Below are 22,065 nucleotides of genomic sequence, written 5' to 3'. Positions count from 1 at the left end.
TTTGGTCACCTTTGCTAATGTGCCCCCTGGCCTGATAGGTCACATGACTGGGCCCAAAGTCAGTATAGGGGGCAAAGGGCTGGATATGCAGGAAGTGGGGAAGAACCAGGGCCTCTGATGTCATCTGTGTTCCACACCAACCTTCTTCATGTCACAGCACACACAGGATTGGCAGTGTTTAATTCACAGATGGCTGGCCCAAAGCTCTGATAGCCCCACCAGCCACCTGAGGGCTGAGCAGAGCAATACCTCTGCCTACCTCAAGACCCGCTCTTCCTAGAACACCACTGGAAAGCTCTGCTTTAGACAATACAAATGACGTTCAATCCCACATCTTAGCTGTAGGTGGCCTCTGGCAGAGCCCAGACAACCAGAAACCTGGGAAAACCTTGACATTTCCTGATCTCCACATGGAGGCAGGAAAGCCTAGACCCTGAGAAGCGATTTTCTTCATCATCCCCATCATTAAAGACAAGCTATTGCTTGGTCCTTTTAAGAGCATTCTTGTGTTTCTCGTCCTTCCTCAGACCCTGTCTGGGCGGGACATTGAGCACCACCTCGCCAATGTCAGCATGTTTTTTTACAATGACCTTGTCAATGGCACCACCCTGCAAACGAGGCTGGGAAGCAAGCTGCTCATCACCGCCGGCCAGGACCCAAGCCAACAGGTACGAAAAGTCTTCTGGGCTTCTTGGGAGAACTGGAGTTCCTGACATACAGTAGGTGCTTAATAGATGGCAACCATTATCATGCAAACATAAACTCTAAACCTGCAGATAGGGGATGGGGTTAACTGCCCACCATAGCATACCACCCTGACAATTAGGCAGTCCTACCCCTTAGGAAATAGGCCAGCCTCAGAAGCTAGTAACGGGGAAGGATAATCAACTCATTTTAAAGCTGTCTGATTCTCCACCTTTCAGTCAGCTTCTCAGCCTATTCCAGGCATTAACATGAGCTCCGAAGTCAAATGACCCTGGTACAAGTCCCAGTTCTGCCACTTGCTAACTATAAGGACTTAAGTTATCTCACTTTGCCGTGTGTCAGTTTCCTCATCTGAAAAATGGGGATGATGGTGATAGTGTTGATGATGATGGTGATGGTACAGGTCATTATTTTAATGACTGTGATGTAAGGGAAGAAAAACTTATTCTACTCTCTTAGGGTCTCTGGTTGGGCCTGAGAATTAAATAGAGATATGATAAACAGGAAAAAAATGCATTTTATTTAATCTTTTGTGTGCACAAGGGAATTATCATATGGAAAATGAAGACCCAAAGAACAGTTGGGATCAAGAGCTTATATACTTTTATTTGTGCAAAGTGATCAAATAAAGGGGTTTTGGTTAAGGGCAGTAAACTGTGGTATGACTAAAGTGGGTGGTGGAAACGGTGGAAGATAAGGAGTATTTCGGTGGATTTGTTTGTCCAGATCCATTTCATCGACTCCCAGTCACCAATAGGGATGTTCTTCTCCTCTGGAACAGAAGGGGTACCTTTCTCACTGGAGATTTTATCACCTGCTTTTAGGTAGAAAGGAGGTGGTAAGAGAACCCTTCCTACAACTGCCGTTTTTCAAGTGCCTCCTGCTCAAAATAGCTAATATGCAAAAATGGTGTGTCGGGGGGTGAGTTTTGTTGGGTGTTTTTAGACAGTCTCTCACTCTGTTGCCCAGGCTTGAGGGCAGCGGTGCAATCTCAGTTCACTGCAACCTCCTCCTCCCAAATTCAAGCAATCCTCCTGCCTCAGCCTCTTGCGTAGCTGGGACTACAGGTGCCCACCACCAAGCCCAGCTAATTTTTGTATTTTTAGGAGATACGGGGTTTTCCATGTTGCCCAGGCTGATCTCAAACTCCTGGCCGCAGCCTGCCTCAGCCTCCCAAAGTGCTGGGATTACAGATGTGAGCCACCTTGCCCGGCATTATTTTGGGGTGACATGTTCTGAACCCCTTCGGTGATGGTGGTGGTGATACTGATGCAGATGACCGTGGTGCTGGTGGTGATGGTGGTGACGATAACCATGTCTGAATCATAGCCTGCCATGGGGATTCAGTGATTCAAGTCTTGAGACATGCACAGAATAGTGCCTGGCACGTAGCAAGTGCCAAATAAATCTTGGTTTTAAATGTTTATCTCATAAAGGATTTCTATTATTTAAGAGCAGTAGTTTAGACTAGTGTCTCTCAAAATTTAATGTGCAGTTGAATCTGCTGGAGATTTGTTAAAATGAAGATTGTGATTCAGCAGGGGCAAGGGGCATGGGGCCTCAGCTTCTGCCCACACACGCCAGGAAATCACACTGGGAGATCACTTAAAAGTATCTCTTTTCTAACAGTGTGGTGTGATGATCAGTGCATGTACCCAGAGTCCACAGGCATGGGGTTTGCCACTTACTCCCTGGGTGATCTGGGTCAGGCCACCTTCCTTCTGATCACTTATCAGACAAGTGGGTTGGACAAATGACCCAAAAGGTTCTCTGTAGCCCTTAGATCAGCTTGTTAGCACAGGACAACTAAAGTGTTCAGAAGTCCTGGGCTGCCTGTCAGTGAAGACAAACCTGCAGCCTGGGCTCAGGGGCCTTCCACGGAGGGCTGCCTGCTCGGAGAGCAAAAGCCATCAAACCTCTTTTCATTTCCATAGACGGAGGCCAGGTTTGTTGATGGAAGAGCCATTCTGCAGTGGGACATCTTTGCTTCCAATGGGATCATTCATGTCATTTCCAGGCCTTTAAAAGCACCCCCTGCCCCTGTGGTGAGTATCTAGGATCCCTGGTAATGGGTCAGGAGGAGCCCCGGTGCCCACTTGCCAAGGGGCAAACCATTACCAGAAGCCCTGTCCTCCGCCCTCCTCCAGAGACTGGAGAAGCCACCAACCTCCAAGGTAGCTGGCTTCAGGACTGCCCAGCCCTGCTTCCTGGCAGCCCCACTCCCAAGCATTAGCAACACAGCTCCAGTCACTATTCATAATCTGTTGAACAAAATCAGGAGGGTGGGCCAACAGAGGAACCTCTGGAAGGGGAGTGAGAAATCCTAAGCTCTGGTTTGGGCCCTCCACTTTGTAGCATCTCTGAGTCCCAGCTTTCTCACCTGCAGAATGGAGCTCATAATGCCTCCCTCCCTGCCTGGATTTTGGGGAGGACCACAAGTTAAAAATGAAAAACACTCAGAACAGCCTCTGACACATAGTACATGCTATATAAAAGTTGGCAATGGTGGTGGTTAGTATTTTCCCGAAAGCATGAGGGAGAGGTGAACTGCTGGAGATTTCCATAGCATAGTGGTTAAGCGTGGAAGCTCCAAAGCCAGACTGGGTTCAAAGCCCACTTCTACCACTGACTGGCTGTGTGATATTGGGCAAGTGTTTCACCTCTCTGTGCCTCAGTTATCCCACATAAAAATGAGAACAATAGTAACTGTCCCTATCTCTCTGGGTTACAATCACACTTCAATGGGTTATTTCATGGAAGGGTATTAGAACAGACCCTGGCAGTAGTAAGGGCCAGACACATGTTAACATATCAGTATTTTTATCCCCACTGGCTCCAGGATGCCTCGGGCCACCAAGGGTTCCCCTTTTGGAGTCAGAAGTTTTCAGAATGGGCCCCTTTCCTTTCTTTGTGTTCAGCCCTCGACTCACACTGGCTTGGGAGCAGGGATCTTCTTCGCCATCACCCTGGTCATTGGAGCTATTGCCCTGGCTGCTTATTCTTACTTTCGGCTAAACCGGAGAACTATCGGCTTCCAGCATTTTGAGGTGAGAGAAAAATGGGAGCATGATGATGGAGTCCTCTCCAAAAACCCAGTCCCTGGGCTGCTTCAGCTGACTGGCCGCGCCAGAGTCCTCACCCGGGAGCAGTGTGTCACACAGTAGCAGGGGCAGCCACCCACCTCACGCTTACTGCTGCTTGGGTGGGGGCCCTGCCCTTAGGAGGAACAGCATTCGCTGCACAAACACACCCCATGACCTAGCTTGGGCATCAAGACCGGCTCTGAGGGCTGCAGGACAGGGCTAGGGACCCTACACAGCCAGAGGCTTCATGCTGCAGCCATGGAACTCACTTCTGTTTGAACAGTTGGGTCCGCATCTCAATCAGTGGCCAGCTCCTGGCTGGCTGTGTAGGAATACGGCCTGGCAGCGGTACAGCAGGAGCACCCTCTCTTACGGACTTTTCTTCTCTGGCCCACCCTCTCCTGCTGCCACCTCCTCAAAACACTCCTGGTCAAGGCTGTGGTGCAGAGCCCCCAGGCAGCCGTTTGCTGCCGTCTAGCAGATAACTTGCATATTTATAAGCTCCAAGCGCAAATCTCAAAAACCTCATTTTTAGCAAAAGTGTACAGGCGGTATGACTGCAGTTACATTAAGCTGAAGGAGAGGCAACGCCACTCCAGGGTGACGGGTGTCAGAACAGTGGTTACCCTGGGTGGTGGTACTGGCAGGCAAAGGGCATGTGCACACATCCCGGGGGATGGATCACATCTGGGTAGAGATCGGTAAGATGTTGCTGAGCTGAACCTAAAGGTTGGTGCATTTTATTATATGTGAATCATCTCTCAACAAAGTACTGCTAAAAAAGCACAGCTGGGCCAGGTATGGTGGCTCACGCCTGTAGTCCCAGCACTTTGGGAGGCCAAGGCGGGCAGACCACGAGGTCAAGAGATGGAGACCATCCTTGCCAACATGATGAAACCCCATCTCTACTAAAAATACAAATAATTAGCTGGGCATGGTGGTGGGCAGCTGTAATCCCAGCTACTCGTGAGGCTGAGGCAGGAGAATTGCTTGAACCCAGGAGGTGGAGGTTGCAGTGAGCTAAGATCTCGCCATTGCACTCCAGCCTGGCAACAGAGCGAGACTCCATCTCAAAAAGGAAAAGCTCCCAGAGGGAGGCAAAGGGTGGCTTACTTTACCTGCCCACTTGGATGAGACGCTCCTGCCTCTCATGCTTGTCTTTCCAGTCGGAAGAGGACATTAATGTTGCAGCTCTTGGCAAGCAGCAGCCTGAGAGTATCTCGAACCCCATGTATGAGAGTACAACCTCAGCTCCCCCAGAACCTTCCTACGACCCCTTCACGGTGAGTTTGCATTCTTACTCTTCTAGGAATAGGTTCCATTGGGGTACAGGAGGATGATAGCTTCTAGGAAATTTCAGCGGAGAGCTTTGTACCAAAGAAGTTCCACTTCTAGAATGTATGTCAGGTCACAAGCCTAAAAGCCAGTTTTGCAAGGTGACTGAAGCCAGTGTGGCTGTTTGGAGTTCCTGGGTTTTCTTGGATAGACAGCAGAATCCTTGAACAGAGACAGGCAAGAACCAGAGGCTGTTGTCCAAGCCCAATCTCATGACCAGGTGTGAGACATCAGGTCTCCACCTGCGGGGGGGTCTGTCCTGCAAACCCTGACTCCATGACAGATGAATAAAATACCCTCACACACCAAGTACAGTGAATGAGTGGGCTAGAGAGGTCATCAGCTGCTCTCAGAGGGCGACTGAAGCTACCCGACCCCTTACTAGCTGTTCCTCCTTGCATTTATTCAGTATAGATTTAATAACAGAGGTTCTAAGTCAACATGCTTGTGGATAATTAATATGGTTAAGAGTGGTTTTATGAATGGTAAAGGCTTTGGTTCCAGGCCCAGAACAAACACCATTAACATGTAATCCGCCTTCGACCTGCCCCGCCACCCCCAGACAGCACAAACTAGTTAAAGACAAAAGAATGTGGGGTAAACAGACTTAACTGGGTAAGCTTCTATTATCCCTCATCTTCATCCTATGACCTAATGCTCTAACGTAAGAACCAGCTGCCTTCAGCCCGTTCCATTATTATGAGTTAATGAGAAAACCTTTCAACCTTCCAAAAGGTTTGAGATCGTATCTCACAACTTTCTCTAACATTTCCCTTAATATTTTGCCAACCACCCTGAGTGACTCCCAGCATAGGTGAGATGTTACAGTGAAAAGAAGTCTCAGGCTGAATTCTGCTGCAACCATTTATGAGGTAGCAGGTGCAACACAAGATATAAGGAAAAAGGATTTTTCCTTCAGATGTCCTTTAAACTTGCACTGACATTGTTCTCCAGGATTTTACTGCCTGTTGTCAGAGCTGCTGCTTTGGAGCTACTCTTCTTTGATGAAGCGTTTTATATATCGGGGTGGGTGTTCTGCTCTGGTCTTCCAGAATGGGACCATTTATCTCTAGAGTTAGTGACACCTGAGCTTAGATGGGGGCTCCAGTGACATCAATCCAGGGGGACCCCTTAGCAGGGTACCTCATTAATAACGCATGTGGAAGTACATCCTGCCTGTAGTTTAATACCAGTTCTGGACTGCAAAAAGAAATAGAACTTAATTTTTCTTTTTATAAAAGGAGAGAAATGTTTTCTTCTAACATGCTGAAGTTTGTATAGTGCAATAGATGTTATTTTTCCAAAGTAAACCAAAGGTAAATATCTTGTGGTAACAGATTTAATATATGTGCAATAGATTGAAAAATAACCAGACTGTAAATCATATTTTGTTTTTTAATCAAACCCAAGTAAAAGCTTCTGGTTCACATTTCAAGGGTAAGTTCAGGCGAAGTACAGTGGCTCATGCCTGTAATCCCAGCACTTTGGGGCGCAGGTGGATCACCTGAGGGCAGGAGTTCAAGACCAGCCTCACCAACATGGTAATCCCGTCTCTATTGAAAATACAAAAATTAGCCAGGAGTAGTGGCGCCTGCCTCGGGAGGCGGAGGCTGCAGTGAGCTGAGGTCGTGCCATTGCACTCCAGCCTGGAAAACAGAGCAAGACTCCGTCTCAGATAAAGAGGTAAAGTTCAGGTAAATTACATTTGTTAACAGTTTATTTCTGGACATATTGTTATGCTGAAATCACTTTCATTTAAAAAGCAGAGAAAAACAATGCATCCATCCTCTTCAATGCACCCCCAAACTTCCCCGCCATCTGTCCTCTTCTGAGGGCTCCCTCAGCACCAGGCATGAAAGATTCACCTAAGGCAGGTGAGAAAGTAGCCTAAAAGCAGGATTCAGCTAAACCTACTATTCAGACTACGTGGCAAAAACATTCTGGAATCCTAAGCATGAGGTATCAGCTTGCAAAGTGACGTGCTACATTCTCACGCCTTTTACACTATTTTTAGTGGCTCCAGACGCATTTACCACCACTAGTTCCACCACGAAAAGCCATTTCTAGCATCTATTATGCTAATTAACAAAGCCTGGGTGCCAGTCAGAGCTAAAGTCGGCAGAAGGCTTGGCATGACCACCTCTAGAGTGTGGCTTTTAGACAGGGTCTTGGTGTGTCACGAAGGTTGGAATGCAGGGGCACCATCAGGGCTCACTGCAAGCCTCAACCTCCTGGGCTCAGGTGATCCTCCCGCGTAGCTGGGACTACAGGCACATGTCACCTAATTTTTGTATTTTTTGTAGAGATGCAGTTTCACTGTTATCCAAGCTGGTCTCAAACGCCTGAGCTCAAGTGATCCATCTGCCTTAGCCTCCCAAAGGGCTGGGATTACAGGCATGACTTGTCATGCCTGGTCGAGTAGGGTTTCTATTACACTCTCTCAGGCACTCAAGAGCCACCACTGGTTCAGGATGAAATTTCAACCTAAAAGTAGTTTTTATAGTATCATTAGCCACCTTTTGTGGGGTGCCTCTACCTTGCTAAACGTAGGGCCCAATTTAACCCTCCTGCCTCACTGTGAGGTATATTATAACCCTTGTAGAAGAAGAAACTGCAGCTGAGTTGGTGGGGTTTGTCCTGGGCCACCCAGCTTCAAGCAGCAGAGACTAAATGGGCTCCCAGAACAGGTGGCCATAACCCCAGACCATCCTGCCTCCCAACACAGCGTGAACAAACACGCCCAGCACAAACGTGTTCACAGCACTCACAGGGAGTCGTGCTTCGGGCCTCAGACCAGTGGCCACCAGAAAGGTTCAACCTGGGACTTAACATGCAGAGTGCCCTGTCCCCTTACACCTCTCTCTTTTCCCAGGACTCTGATGAACGGCAGCTTGAGGGCAGTGACCCTTTGGGGGCCCTGTGAGGGCCTGGACAGGACACCAGCCATCACCCACCACCATCTGGGCCAATGGAGACACCTTAAAAAGGCTATCAACTGTGAATTCTCGGCACCAGTTGCCTCTGGGGAATGTAAAGTCCTTTAAGCACTCAGAAGCCACACCTCATCTATCTGGCTGATCTAGGGGTTGTTTCTGTGGGCAAGGGACTGGTTACTGTACCCATCCAGGGACCTTCTCCCTCTTCTGACCCTTTGTACTCTTCAGCTGGCACTGCTCCACTCTGTCCCACGTGATGGGTAACTGTGATCTTACTTCCCTCCATAGGCAGGGACCTACCGCCTGCATCTTTGTATACCACCCCCAGCCCCATGCCTGACACGTGAGCTGTGCACAATAAAGGTTTACGGAATAGAAAGTCAACGGAACAAATCTAGGGTGTGGGACTGCGCCACAGGAGGAGTGTGAACTTTGAAGGCAAAATGCACTTACTGGGGCCTTTTCAACCAGACATCATCAGCCTTATCAATTCTTCTGAATTTCGTTGTGTTTGCTTGTTTGTGTGTTAAGAAGACATGATAGTCATCATGAGATGTCACTTCACGCTCACGAGGATGGCTAGAATCAAAAAGACAGTAACATGTATTGGAGAGGACGTGGAGAAAGTGAGATCCTCATGCATTGCTGGTGGGAATGCAAAATAGTGCAGCCACTGTAGAAAAGGTTTGACAAAAAAAAAAAATAAAAAATAGTAAGTTAAACCAAGTTACCATATGACCCCAAAATCCCACCCCTAGGTATATATCCAAGAGAAATTAAAATGTTTTTGCACAAAAACCCGTATATGCATCTTCAGAGTAGCACTATTCATAAAAGCCAAAAAAATGGAAACAACCCAAATGTCCATCAGCTGATAAATGAACAAACTGTGGTATTTCATGCATATAAATATTATTTAGCCCTAAAAAGTGAAGTACTGATACCTGCAATAGTACATGTGAACCTTGAAAACATTAAGAAGCCAGTCGCAAAGGACCATGTATTGTCTGATTCCACTGATATGAAACATCTAAAATAGGCAAATTGATAGAGACAGAAAGCAGACCAATTGCTGGAGAAATGAGGAGTCACTGCTAATGGGTATGGGGTTTCTTTTTTGGGCGATGAGAAATTTGATAGTGATGGTCGTAGCACCTTATGAATATACTAAAACACAAAATTGTACACTTTAAACCGGTGAATTTTATGGTATGTTGTTAGCTGTATCTCATATTTAAAGATGACATTATTATGAAATAATATATCATCTTTCCAAGTATAGGTGGGCTGGCTTTGGGGCCTTTTAAATACAATTAACCTGCCAAAGAAGGCTGAAGATGCCCCTCCCATTTAGACACACTGCAAGAGTGATTGACACCAACACCCCTTCCTTCAGAAGGCAAAGGGAAACCTTGGCCCTGGTATTAGCCAGGTGTCAGGCACAGTTAAAATGAACACTTGGGATGCTACAGCCCATTAAAAAGTTTGAAAATGAGCAGGCATAGTGGTGCATGCCTGTAATCCTAGCACTTTGGGAGGCCCAGGAAGCTGGATCACCTGAAGTCAGGAGTTCAAGACCAGCCTGGCCAACATGGTGAAACCCTGTCTCTACTAAAAATACAAAAATTAGCCAGGCATGGTGGTGCGCACCTGAAGTTCCAGCTACTCGGGGAGCTGAGGCAGGAGAATCGCTTGAATCTGAGAGGCAGGGGTTGCAGTGAGCCAAGATCCTGCCACTGCATTCCAGCCTGGGTGACAGAGTAAGACTCCATCTCAAAAAAATAAAAAAAATAAAAAAAGTTTGGAAAGATTGTGATATAACAAGCAGGGTTTCCCACAAACTTGGCCAGTGTGGGGAGAGAGGTGGAAGCAGAGGGAGAGGGAAGGGAGGAGGGACAGGGAAGCAGAAAGATGGAGGGAAGAGGAGAGGGGAGAGGGTGGGAAGGAAGGGGAGAGAGCTGGAGGGAGGGTGGGAGGGAGGGAAGGAAGGGGAGAGGGTGAGAGGCAGGGAAGGGGGAGGGAAGGAAGGAGAGTGAGAGGGAGGGAAGGGGAAAGACAGAGGGGGAGAGGCAAGGAAGGAAGGCGGGGAGAGGGAAAGAAGGAAGGGGAGGAGAGGGAAGGAAGGAAGAGGGGAGGGAGGAAGGAAGAGGGGAGGGAGGAAGGAAGGGGAGGGAGGAAGGGGAGGGAGAGGGAAGGAAGGGGGAAGAGGGAGGGGGAGACGGAAGGAAGGGGTGAGGGAGGGAGGGAAGGAAGGGGAGGGAGGAAGGGAAGGGAGGAGGGAAGAACGGAGGGAAGGAGGGAGGGAAGGAGGGGGCGAGGGAAGGAGGGGGAGAGGGAAGGAGGGGGAGAGGGAAGGAGGGAGGGAAAGGGGGAGAGGGAAAGAGGGAAGGAGGGGGAGAGGGAAAGAGGGAAGGAGGGGGAGAGGGAAGGAGGGGGAGAGGGAAGGAGGGAGGGAAAGGGGGAGAGGGAAAGAGGGAAGGAGGGGGAGAGGGAAAGAGGGAAGGAGGGGGAGAGGGAGGGAGGGAAGGAGGGGGAGAGGGAAGGGAGGGAGGGGGAGAGGGAAGGAGGGGGAGAGGGAAGGAGGGAAGGAGGGGGAGAGGGAAGGAGGGAGGGGGAGAGGGAAGGAGAGGGAGAGGGAGGGAGGGAAGGAGGGGGAGAGAAAGGGGGAGAAAGGGTGAGAGAAGGACAGAGGGAGGGAGGAAAGAGTGTGTGTGTGTGTGTGTGTGTGTGTGTGTACACACATGTACCTTCTGTTTTTTTGTAATCAGAAGAAAGAAAATGGGTTCAAATATAGTCTCCCTTAATATTAATAGTTGAGGGAAAAACTTCACTTGCCATCACAAGTTTGTTGAGGATCAAGTATCAGCTGTATGCAGGCCTCACTGTAGCAAAGACTGAGGACCCAAAAACCCCACACTCCATTAGCTTAGATGACACAGGGGGTTACTGTCTGCTGCTGGAAGGCCCAGAGGAGGGGAGCCTTAGGGTTGATTCCACAAGGGGCTCAGAGACATCATCAAAGACCCAGGTCTTCCCCCTGTGCCCCGAGGGCACCTGCAGCAGATTTCCTCCAGGGGACAAAGCGGCCTTGTCCGTTCCAGCCTCCACACCCACAGACTGCACCACTCAGAACAGCACCTCTCACAGGAGCAGGCTCAGAACAGTGAGGAACTTTCTTTCCTAGAAATGCCTTCCCCCAACACACAAACTTGCCCCGGAGTCTGAAAATGCCACACTCAAGTGGCACAGGCAAAGGGGATGGGGCCACCCAGATGGGCTTAGCCCACTCACACCCGCCCAACCAACTTCTCCCAATAACTGCCTCATTAGTGTTCCTGAAGCTCAAGGGACACGCATTAGTTTGCACTGTGGCCTGGCACATGAGGCAATATGGGGTGATCCCCAGCAGGCTCTCAGCAAGGGGCACCGTGCACTGGTGCTCAATTATTTCCCCTTCCCACCTCTTGACAACTGGCCTCCCACTCCCGAGCCCTGAGGCAAACATCAATGGAAAATTCTGCCCCCAACACACGTGTCCTCCATGAAGCAGGTTCTTTGTCTGCTGTGTCCAGTTCTAGAATAGTGCAAGGCACACAGCAACCCTCGGCAAACGGAGCTTGGTGGAGCGCTGGGTCAGCGGGGCCATGCAGACACCTGCTGCTCTCACGGTCCAGGCTCCTTGTTACTGCCCAGCTGGTGGCCCCAGGATGGCCACCCCGGCTGATGGCCACTAACGGCAGAGACACAATGATTAAGGAAAGGGATACGGGCTGAGCCTCGACCCAACATCGCTTCTTGTCTTACGAGCAGGAAGGAAAATCCCACCTCCCCAGCAACTTACAAAGAAATTCTGAAATATTTTTAACAACAAATGTATTCGCTTATTAATTGCTAGAATTACCTTAGAAGGTAAGTCATGTGAGAGGAGGGACCAGGGATGGCAATTTGCCTCGACTTCCCATACCCGATATTTTTGCAGTGGAGGAAAGTCATGCGAAGGACTGGCTGCAGACAGACTCAGCCTCTCGGCAGCAATTCGTGAAGGGGCCCGCATGGATGCACAGCCATGAGGCAGTTTCTCTCAATCTGCAGTTCTTGATCCGGAGCACCTGCTCTTTGACAACGTGAAATGTAATTCATAGAAAACATGATCTATCCTCACACACGACTTTTTTATATCAATGTAACACTCTACACTCCTAAAAAGAAAACAGTTTACAATGCATCTTTAAGGAAGTATGTTTAGATTTACCTTTTAAAGCTATATATGTAAACCTGTCATTAAAAAAATAAATGAATGAGTGAAGAATTAGGAATTCTATAACAAAGACAAAGTAACTTACAATAATAAATGTACTTACTTGGTAAAATCTCAGCTTCAATTCCAATAGAAAACACAATGAAGACAATTAGAATTCCTTAAAACAAATTTGGATTTTAGAAAAGATTTTGACTAATGACTTTTTTAATAATTTTTTTTTTTTTTTTTTGAGACAGGGTCTCACTCTGTCACCCACACTGAATTACAGTAGCTCAATCATAGCTCACCAAAGCCTCAACCTTCTGGGCTCAAGTGATCCACCCGCCTCAGCCTCCCAAGTAGCTGAGACTACAGGCACCCACCACCAAGCCTAACTAATGTGGTTTATATTTAATAGAGATGGGGTTTTACTATGTTACCCACGCTGGTCTCAAACTCCTGAGCTCAAGTAATCCTCCCACTTTGGCCTCCCTAAGTGCTAGGATTACAGGTGTGAGCCACTGTGCCTGGCTGACATTTTAAAATAAAGGTGAAAGAAGTGCTGTGGTCTGAATGTTTGTGACCCCAAAATTCCTACGTTGAAATCTTTACCTGCCTGGTAATAACACTAGGATGGTGGCAAGTGAGCCTGTAAGCCTTTGGGAGGTGATTAAGTCGGAGGCGGGGGAGGCTCCTGAAGGGGATTAGTGTCCTTATAATAAAGGCCTCAGAGAGCTCCCTCAACCCATCTACCATGCAGACCGAGAAGTCACCATCTGTGAACCAGGGAATAGGCCTCACCAGACACCGAATCTGCCGGCACATTGATCTTGGACTTGCCAGCCTCTTGGGTGGTGAGAAATAAATGTCTGCTGTTTATAAGCTACTCAGCATATGGTATTGTGTTACAGCGGCATGAATGGACTGAGACACAGTCTTACCTACATGCATCTACGTAATCTCTATGGAAATGACCAGTACGCACGCAGATTGACACAGGTGTGAGTTGCGACTCAAATACCAGGAGTGGACTACTAGGGAGGATGTGCTCTTCTGAAACGATGAATAATTCCTTACAAAGCTCTGAATAAAAACAAAATCAAAATCTTTCTTTAGTTTACATAGAGCTGCATTCCTAGAAAATTCGGAATGTTAAAATTGTGTCACAGAAAATTTTTGTGGTTACCTATAAAACAAATTCTAGGCTTAGAAAATTATAAACAGGTTTCCCCCTACAGGAATTGTATCATGTAGGTACATGTGTAGGCAGGGGACCATGGTCCAGTGTGCTGGGCTATCCCTCGAAATGCGGGGGGTCTAACCTGCCTGGTCCTTGCCCTCAAAATACTAGACATCCCCTCCCCATCACTGAAAAAGCCAAGCACCCTGCAACCCACCCTTCCCCACATCTCCGAATTGTCCCCCGGGGACAGTGCTGGCCAGGGTTGGGAATCACCACTGGGAACAGAAGAAAAAGCTAGGTTGAGCTGAGCTTGGCTCTCCTCTCTGCTGCCTTCACTGCCCAAATAACTGTGTTCCACATCATCGGGATTTCTGCTGAGCCAAGCCCAAAGTTCTGAAAGCCCCGAAGTGTCTTGCAAGTTTGTTCACAACTCCAGGAAAGGGAAGCAGCCGCATTTCAGGAAGACGAGCAGGCTGTTACTTCCTCTTGGATGACATGCCAAATTTCCAGAAAATCACCACTCAAAAATCAATACGGGGCTAGTGAGTCACTAGTGAGTGATTTGTTAGTGATCAAAGAGAGGGAGAAAAAAAGATATCCACAGGAGGAATGAATAAGATTGAGGTATCAGCACAAGGATTTGATGTTACACACAAGAACACACACACACACACACACACACACACACACACACACACACGCTAAAAGAAAAATCCCTCGGAGGTTGATTACAAACACAAACATGAACCACTGGCTTCCCCAGGAACCTCTGTGGTGACACCGTAGGTTTCCTGCTGCTCCGCTGTGCTCCAGCCCAGTTTTCATCTGAGGCTTACGTTCCACAGTCTTCATGCTCTGAAAACAAGGGGGTGTGCTTGCTAGGGGCTGGGGGAGATGGGGCTAGTGAGAAAAAACCCATACCCCTTGTGTGGGATTTCCCTAAAAAAGGTTATCCCTTCTCTCGGGGAACTTTTCAGAGTTCCTTAGAATTTTTTTTTAATCCAAGACTGCCTTTATTTTTGTAGAAATAACCTCAAGTCCTGGAAAAAATGCCTTTTTAGAAAATGATACTGTAGATTGATCAGCATTTAACGTGTCGGACTTAAACACACAAAATAGGTGACTAACAATAAACCGGATGATACAATTCATTTTATTTGGCAATAAGTTCAGAGTCACATACACATAAAATCAACATCTAGAATAAATAGCAAATTCACATCTAGAATAAACAGCAGGTCTACCTAATTTGCATTCATCGTGCCTGATACCATACAGGCACAATCTATCATTCCACTAGGTAACTGGAAGAGTCTCCAAAGTCAGAGTTCAAACCTACAGGACCAAAAACGCACAGAAGCACTGTCGCAGGTTGGGTTCCCCGAAAGCAGACACCGAGGCAGACCCCGGCGTGCAGGAAGGTTCCCAAGAGAGGGCTGTTGGCTGACCTGGGCTGGGTACAGGCTGGGCACGGGGAGGCATGGGCTGCCATGCAGCCACAATGAGGCCTCACTGACCCCACAAGGGGCACTGGAGCTGGGATGGCCCTACAGGGTTTCCCAAGTTGGGTGGGGAGGCCAGCCCTTTGTACCCCATATGGAGCTGGTAAGGGTACAGGCAGGAAGGGGATGTGATCTGGGGCAGACAGGGCTCTTCAACAGGGGAAACTCCCATGAGGGCTGGCAGTAAATGGCCAGCCAGCAGCGCTCCCAGTAGTTAGGGGAGTAAGTCCTTTAGTCTGGAAAGGTCATCTGGGCAGCTGAGCTCAGCACCCAGCACTAGCACAATTACAAACTAAAGCAATGAGAGGTATATTCAACAAGTGCCGAGCCTGACAGCTCAAGTACACACACTGGCCATACAGGTAACAATGCCCAGGAAGTAGCGCGTAAGGGAATACAGTGCACTTATTACCTACAGAACTTTCTCCTCATCCCAGCTACGAGGTTATCCATCTGCACCGTCTCAGCAAGGGAATCTTGCCAATGCCACCAACACAATACCTTAGAGTGGGGACTAGCAAGCCACAGCCTGAGGGCCAAGTCCAGCCCACAGCTTGTTTTGGTGAATCAAATTACACAGCCATGACCACGATCACTCCTAGAGTAGCAGCAACAGCGAACAGCCCAAAATGCCCAAAATACTTTCTATCTGGCCCTTTACAGGAAAAGTTTGCTGACCTTGCATGAAGGGTACTTCATTCCCTTCCCTTTCTTTAACCCACTAGTAGTGTCAAAGGTTAGCTGAACTTTGAGCTAAGCTCCCAAACACTAAGGCAAAAGAGAAGAAAAAAAAAAAAAAAACCTGGCACAAAAGGAAGTCGCTATTAAGAAGGCAAAATACAGGTTCTCTAGTAGTTGAATAGAGCAATCAAGGAACCCCGCGTCTGGCCAAATTTGGTCTTAGAGCATTCTAGACAAGGAGCCACAAGTGGTCTTTGGCAACAAATGAACATGCAGAAAAGGAATTCCGTTCCAATACTGAGCAGTCTCTGCTGCTTAAAAAGCCTTCTGAGAAGAGGACAGAAGAAAAAGCTACTTAGTTTGCCCAAAGCTAAACGTGTGTCCTAAATTAACAGGACACAAGACTACTTTTCAATTCTCTTTTGTAATAATTATGAGTGCCAATGCATTCAAAACAGTAGTCTGCAATACACCCAAATCAGTAGCAGGTGGTTTATATTACATGCTATTAATGGGAATAGCAGAAAATACTGAAGGGTAAAATGTTAAAAAAAAAAAAAAAAAGAGAGAGAGAGAGAGAGATGTGCCATGTTAGGGGGAAAGTGGGAATGCTAAGCCAAACAACTAAAGTATTTCAAAAGCCAGGTTTCACCCATGAAAGCAACACTGAAAAAGAAAAATCGGCTGTGCAAGTCCCTTCCAAAGGGACCACCATGGGCCTTGCTGGACTGTCATATTTGTGATGGCTGACGTGGACTGCCCTGGACTCATTACTATTCACATAATTCTTAGAAAATCAGTGGAAGCAATGTTAAAAAGTAATATTTAAGTATTCAAACCAATTTTGTTTGCTTTACAAAATGATTTTTTAAATGGTTGAAAACAGATTCATTTCCCTTGTACCAATATGCTTTCATCAGTGTGCACACCAGAGAACAAAATGCCCAGTGCAGTGTGCCAGATCCCAAAGAGTCATGACAGGCTGGGCGCAGTGGCTCACGCCTGCAATCCCAACACCTTGGGAGGCTGAGGCAGGTGGATCACCTGAGGTCAGGAGTTTAAGACCAGCCTGGCCAACAGGGTGAAACCCCGTCTCCACTAAAAATACAAAAAATTAGTTGGGCATGGTAGCGGGTGCCTGTAATCCCAGCTACTCAGGAAGCTGAGGCAGGAGAATCGCTTGAACCCGGGAGGCAGAGGTCGCAGACAGCCAAGATTGCGTCGCTGCACTCCAGCCTGGGCAACATGAGCAAAACTCCATCTCAAATAAAAGAGTCATGACAAGGCCAGGCGCAGTTTAAGACCAGCCTGGCCAACATAGTGAAACCCCCTCTCTACAAAAATTAGCAGGGCGTGGTGGCGTGCACCAGTAGTCCCAGCTACCTGGAAGGCTGAGACACAATAATTGCTTGAACCTGGGAGGCAGAAGTTTCAGTGAGCCAAGATTGCACCACTGTGCTCCAGTGTGGGCAACAGAGCGAGACTGTCTCAAAAAAAAAAAAAAAAAAAGTCATGACAGTGACAAGTTAAAATCTGTTCCAACTAAGCATAGATAAGGATTAATAATAAAGTGGGATGTGCTGCCGTCCTTCACATGGGGATGGACTGTGCTCAGCCCCGTTACCGCCACGACATGGGTCTACAGTCTGCAAGGTACACAGTCAGCGAGCCTTGGTGGCCCAGATGCCCGGCTTCTGCCACACGAGAGATCTTTTTTTTTTTTTTGAGACAGAGTCTCACTCTTTCACATAGGTTGGAGTGCAGTGGCACAATCTCCGCTCACTGCAACCGCCACCTACCAGATTCAATCAATTCTCTGCCTCAGCCTCCTGGGATTATGGTGCCTGCCACCACATCCAGCTAATTTTTGTATTTTTAGTAGAGATGAGGTTTCATCATCTTGGCCAGGCTGGTCTTGAACTCCTGACCTCATGACCCACCCACCTCGGTCTCCCAAAGTGCTGGGATATAGGCTTGAGCCACCATGCCTGGCCCACAAGGGAGATCTCAACACTGCCAAGCTCAATGGCACAGAGACTAAAATTCTTCTAAATGGGAATAATTGCAAAACTCATTATTCATACCCAGAAAATGTTTTTCTCCTCCAAAGCCTAGGTCACCTAACCTAAACACTCATGAAAACAGGTTTTAAAAATAGTTCTACTTCATTCTTGAGTAAACAAAACACCCTATCACTGGCACCTGGTAGGTAACCAATGAATATCTGATTAGATAAAAACCAAGAATTATTTTTAAGCCACACCTACTTCCTCGATCTGCTTCTCCAAAGCAGAAACTTGAAGCCAAGAGCACCAGCGCATTCTTTTAGAACCCCAGCACCCAGCAGTTCTGGGCACAACACACACCCATTAAATGTCAGCCTTCAGTACACCCGGATGGTGAAAACACATAGAAGCAAGCAAACAATAAACAAAATGCCTATCCTGTTCCAAAAACAGAACATGCTACTGTGCCTGTGTTTATAATAAAATGTAGAAGAAAAGATGGGGGAAAACCTTATTGGATTTAAAGGGTCACCTTCACCATTATAGTTAAATACAGCAAAATATCACAAGTACATCCCAACTGTAACAAGCAGCATTACAAAGGATGCCATGTAACTCATTAAGTTTCTGCCATCTGGCAAGGCGCCCATGGAATGCCAGGCTCGCATTTTGTCAATAGATGGTTACAAACATTTATCACAATAAAAATGTTGAAGCAGCAAGCACTCTCCACAAGCTCCCCTCACGTTCCTGTCATCCTTTAAATAATATATGCACGTTGCCGCAAAAGCTTAAAATGAGTGTTTGCAATACTAGATCAGGCTAATCTGAACAGAAGTATTTATACAGCCTATGCAATTAAAATAGTATTAGCAGCATCATAATAGCAGACATTCCCATAGCACTCAAAGAGTGTGGTAAATACGCACTTTACGTTGAAGGATACTACAAATGCAGATGCAATTAAGGATTCCTCCCTCCAACAAAAGAAATAATATACACCATTTGCACTGCCCTCAGAAAGAAGTAAGAAAAGCTTGGTTAGCTAGGTCATATCTATTTCCTGGCTTCAATGTCCTTCGCCCTTTCCCATCTTAGACATGTAAAAGACCAAAAAAAAACCCTGCACAAACTCCCAAATAGCCACACAAACACCGCAGGAGAGAAATCTAAGAGAAGGCTGGAGATGGTTAAGTTGCGATGGCCACCTTCCTTCTCCTCTGGCCAATCCAAGCACCTCTCAGTTGATAACTCGGAGAGAAGCAGGGGTCTCATTTGTTTCCATCTAGACAAGGACTGTTTCTGGTAAATTCCATGTTTTAACAAGATTCCAATTCAACCGAGTGGGTGCCGTGGCATAGCACTTCATTACAAAGATGCTTTTTCCTGGTTCATTTTCTTCCCTTCCATGAACACATGAAACCAACCTGGTGGTGTGTTCAGGTTTTACATGCTCCTGGGAGACCGACCACAAATGTTCTGGTTCTTCAAACCCACTCATTTCTTGCAATCTTGTTCTCTGGAAGGCTGTTCCGCTAACTAGAAGGCGATTTTGACCAGAGCTCTCATCTCCTCTCTCCTGCCCACCTCCCTGCTGGGAAGGACACAGGAACCACATACTGAGGACTAGAAGGTCCAGGAGCTGCAGCTTCTCTTGTTCTTTCTCACATAAGTCCTTCCAGGGAGGCTGTGTTCTCTTTGATGAGAGGTGCCAGAATGTCAAAGCCTTAGTATCAAATGATTTGGGAACTGGCAGCCACTGGAGGTCGGGGGGCCTCTCTGCAACTCACAGCAGCATTTTGCCACTGCGGAGTCCACTGAATCAGCCTTCTGGAAACAGTTCATCTTTGCCCGTCACTGCGCCCCTGCAGCCCTCAATGCACTGCCCATACACGTTCAAGAAATGTTCCACGGAGGAGTCAAGAAGTGTTTCAAGCTTGACCTGCTGGGATACAGAGATGGCATCCAGTGGGCTCACCCATCCCAGAAAACCTGATGTCAGTTTCAGGACCTCTGTAAACAAAAAGGCGAAAACAGAGTTCCAATGTGAAGCCTGCCTTTCAGCCCTGCACGGCTGGGAAGGCCAGAGGGGTCGGCAGCTAGCTCCCATCTTAACCATCGGGAGAATTATTCTACATAAGGTACAAAATAAATATCAAAAGGCGTATCTGTATCTTTTCCAAACGCAATACGCAAGACTCACACGACGTCAACCCCGTCATGCCTGCCAATCAGGGGTCGTCAGTTTCTGGCTTTTGCCCCAGGGGGCCCTCAGCTACTTGGCCTGGGCCTCCTGCAGGAGAGGGGCTCTGAAGGTGGGGGGCCTTTCTGACCAGGCGGGCAGTTCATGCTGCAGTGGAGTCCTCCGGGGGTAGAAAGTGTGGCTGACGTCATAGTTCAGAAGGCAGCTCAGAGACGCCATGTAGATGTCAGCGAAGCGTGACAGGCGCCTCAGGAAGTAGGTTGGGTTCTGGTCTGTGCGGAACAGGCTTCCAAACTGGGCATTGAAGAAACTCTTGGTCATTTCTCTGAAGGGGCAATAAAAAAGCAAAGCAACAGAGAATGATTCAAAAGGGCTTGTTTTTAAACTACTGAAATCAAAATCACTTAAAAAAAAAAAAAGACTCGTTTGAGAAAAAAGTTAGCCTAGAACAGCCCCAATTCTAATTAAGGAAACTGTCTAGGACCAGGTGCGGTGGCTCGTATCTGTAATCCCAGGACTTTAGGAGGCTGAGGCAGGCGGATCACTTGAAGCCAGGAGTTCGAGACCAGCCTGGCCAACATGGTGAAACCCCGTCTCCACTAAAAGTACAAAAAGTAGCCAGGCCTATAATCCCAGCTACCCAGGAGGCTGAGGCACGAGAATCGCTTGAACCAGGAAAGTGAAGGGTGCAGTGAGCAGAGATCGTGCCACTGCATTCCAGCATGGGCGACAGAGCCAGACTCCATCTCAAAAACACAAAAACAAAAACAGTCCAGGCCAGGCACGGCAGGTGGACTTGAACACTAGATCACCAGCATGAGTAACCTAGTGAGACCTTGTCTCTACAAAAATACAAAAAAATTGGCCAGGCATGGTGGCGTGTGTCTATAGTTCTAGCTACTCAGGAGGGCGAGGTAGGAGAATCGCTTGAGCCTGTGTGGTTCAGGCTGCAGAGAGCTGTGCATTGCACTCCAGCCTGGGTGACAGAATGAGACCCTATCTCAAGAAAAAGAAAAAGAAAAAAAGAGGGATGGAAGGTGTGGGGGAGAGGGGAGAGGAGGAAGAAAGTCAGTCAGCCAGTCAGCATATCTATCCATCCATCAAAATGATTCTGGTCACATTTCCCTCTTAACTGTCTCAAGGCTCCAGATTCTTGTGCACACTTCTCTACATACACACACCCCATCTCCCAAACCTAAACATCGGATGCAGCAGCTGCTCCCGACGGTACACAGAGGAATACAGAATGTTCTCAGGAGTCTCAACTTCCCTTACAGAAAGGATCAAAGACCCCCTGTTCTACAAGGTTATTATGAGAACTAAGGTAAGCGAAATAAAAGTATGTTGTAAACTCTCAAGTGCTCAGCTGTCTGAGGAATTAAGGATTGTTTTGACTTTTGTGTGATGTAAATGTCCCCCATCCATTACACACTTCAGGGCCTCCTGGCCTCCTCAAAGGTGAGGCTGCTCACCCTGTCCAAGACCCATAAGCCCCTGCAGTCATCCTTACGTGCACGTATGTCTTTACCAACATCTCTATCCTGTGTATACAGGAGAGGCACACTCTCTGATGGCTGGGACCCTACATACAGAGTATTCCAACAAAACGAAGGAATACTATTTGACTGTTAATAAGTCATTTACCAACACAGCAAAAAATATAGTCATTTACACAACTGTGTGATAAAAGCCACTGGTTGGTAGCAGTTAGAATAAGACTCAAGACAGCCAACACCCTGAGAGTGAGGAGGACGAACTAAATGCAATACAGTCCTGGCTTCTGCAGAATCTGAGGAATGGACTCTTTGTCCCCTCTCCATGCCCTGTCCCCACCCACGCACACCACCACATGCAACCTCAGGTCAGGCTGTCCACTGCTGAGAGGGCAGAATCCCACAGCTACCACTGTTTCCAAGACTCAGAGACAGCTGGAGCCAGCGGCTGGAAAAGGCCATGTGCAAAGTCAGAAAAGTTCATGCAAATGATGTCAACACAGAAAGCATCCGTCTAGGGAAGCATGATAGTCAGTAAGGGTTCCCTTAAGACAGACACCCACCAGAATTTTCTCACAGCAGACAGGCTTTCTTTACCAGTTAACATCCTGCTTATCGATGGCACATTCTTGCAATAGTTGTGGTTACAAATAAGCACGAGGGTCTAGGAGCCCTAAGGATTCACTGTGGGTTCAGAG

The 22,065-nt window shown here is 47.6% G+C and overlaps 2 protein-coding genes across 2 annotated transcripts in view; one reads left to right on the top strand and one right to left on the bottom strand.

Annotated features, from left to right (window-relative positions):
* Nucleotides 1-9,364, top strand: part of STAB2 (stabilin 2) — a 176,864-nt gene extending 167,500 nt beyond the window's left edge. Inside the window, exons 65-69 of the mRNA XM_003929622.4 lie at nucleotides 528-668; nucleotides 2,640-2,750; nucleotides 3,624-3,752; nucleotides 4,955-5,071; nucleotides 7,996-9,364. Coding sequence (XP_003929671.3) covers nucleotides 528-668; nucleotides 2,640-2,750; nucleotides 3,624-3,752; nucleotides 4,955-5,071; nucleotides 7,996-8,046 — 549 coding nt within the window. The 3' untranslated portion in view covers nucleotides 8,047-9,364. The remainder of the gene's footprint in view (nucleotides 1-527; nucleotides 669-2,639; nucleotides 2,751-3,623; nucleotides 3,753-4,954; nucleotides 5,072-7,995) is intronic.
* A 5,248-nt stretch (nucleotides 9,365-14,612) lies between these two features.
* The window catches only part of NT5DC3 (5'-nucleotidase domain containing 3), a 67,236-nt gene continuing 59,783 nt past the window's right edge, over nucleotides 14,613-22,065 (bottom strand). The window contains exon 14 of the mRNA XM_039472308.2: nucleotides 14,613-20,199. Coding sequence (XP_039328242.1) covers nucleotides 19,947-20,199 — 253 coding nt within the window. The 3' untranslated portion in view covers nucleotides 14,613-19,946. The remainder of the gene's footprint in view (nucleotides 20,200-22,065) is intronic.

The sequence above is a fragment of the Saimiri boliviensis genome, chromosome 7, assembly GCF_048565385.1.
Source record: "Saimiri boliviensis isolate mSaiBol1 chromosome 7, mSaiBol1.pri, whole genome shotgun sequence".
Classification (NCBI taxonomy): domain Eukaryota; kingdom Metazoa; phylum Chordata; class Mammalia; order Primates; family Cebidae; genus Saimiri; species Saimiri boliviensis.
The sequence above is the reverse complement of the archived record's forward strand: the minus strand, read 5'-3'. Positions and strand labels throughout refer to the sequence as shown.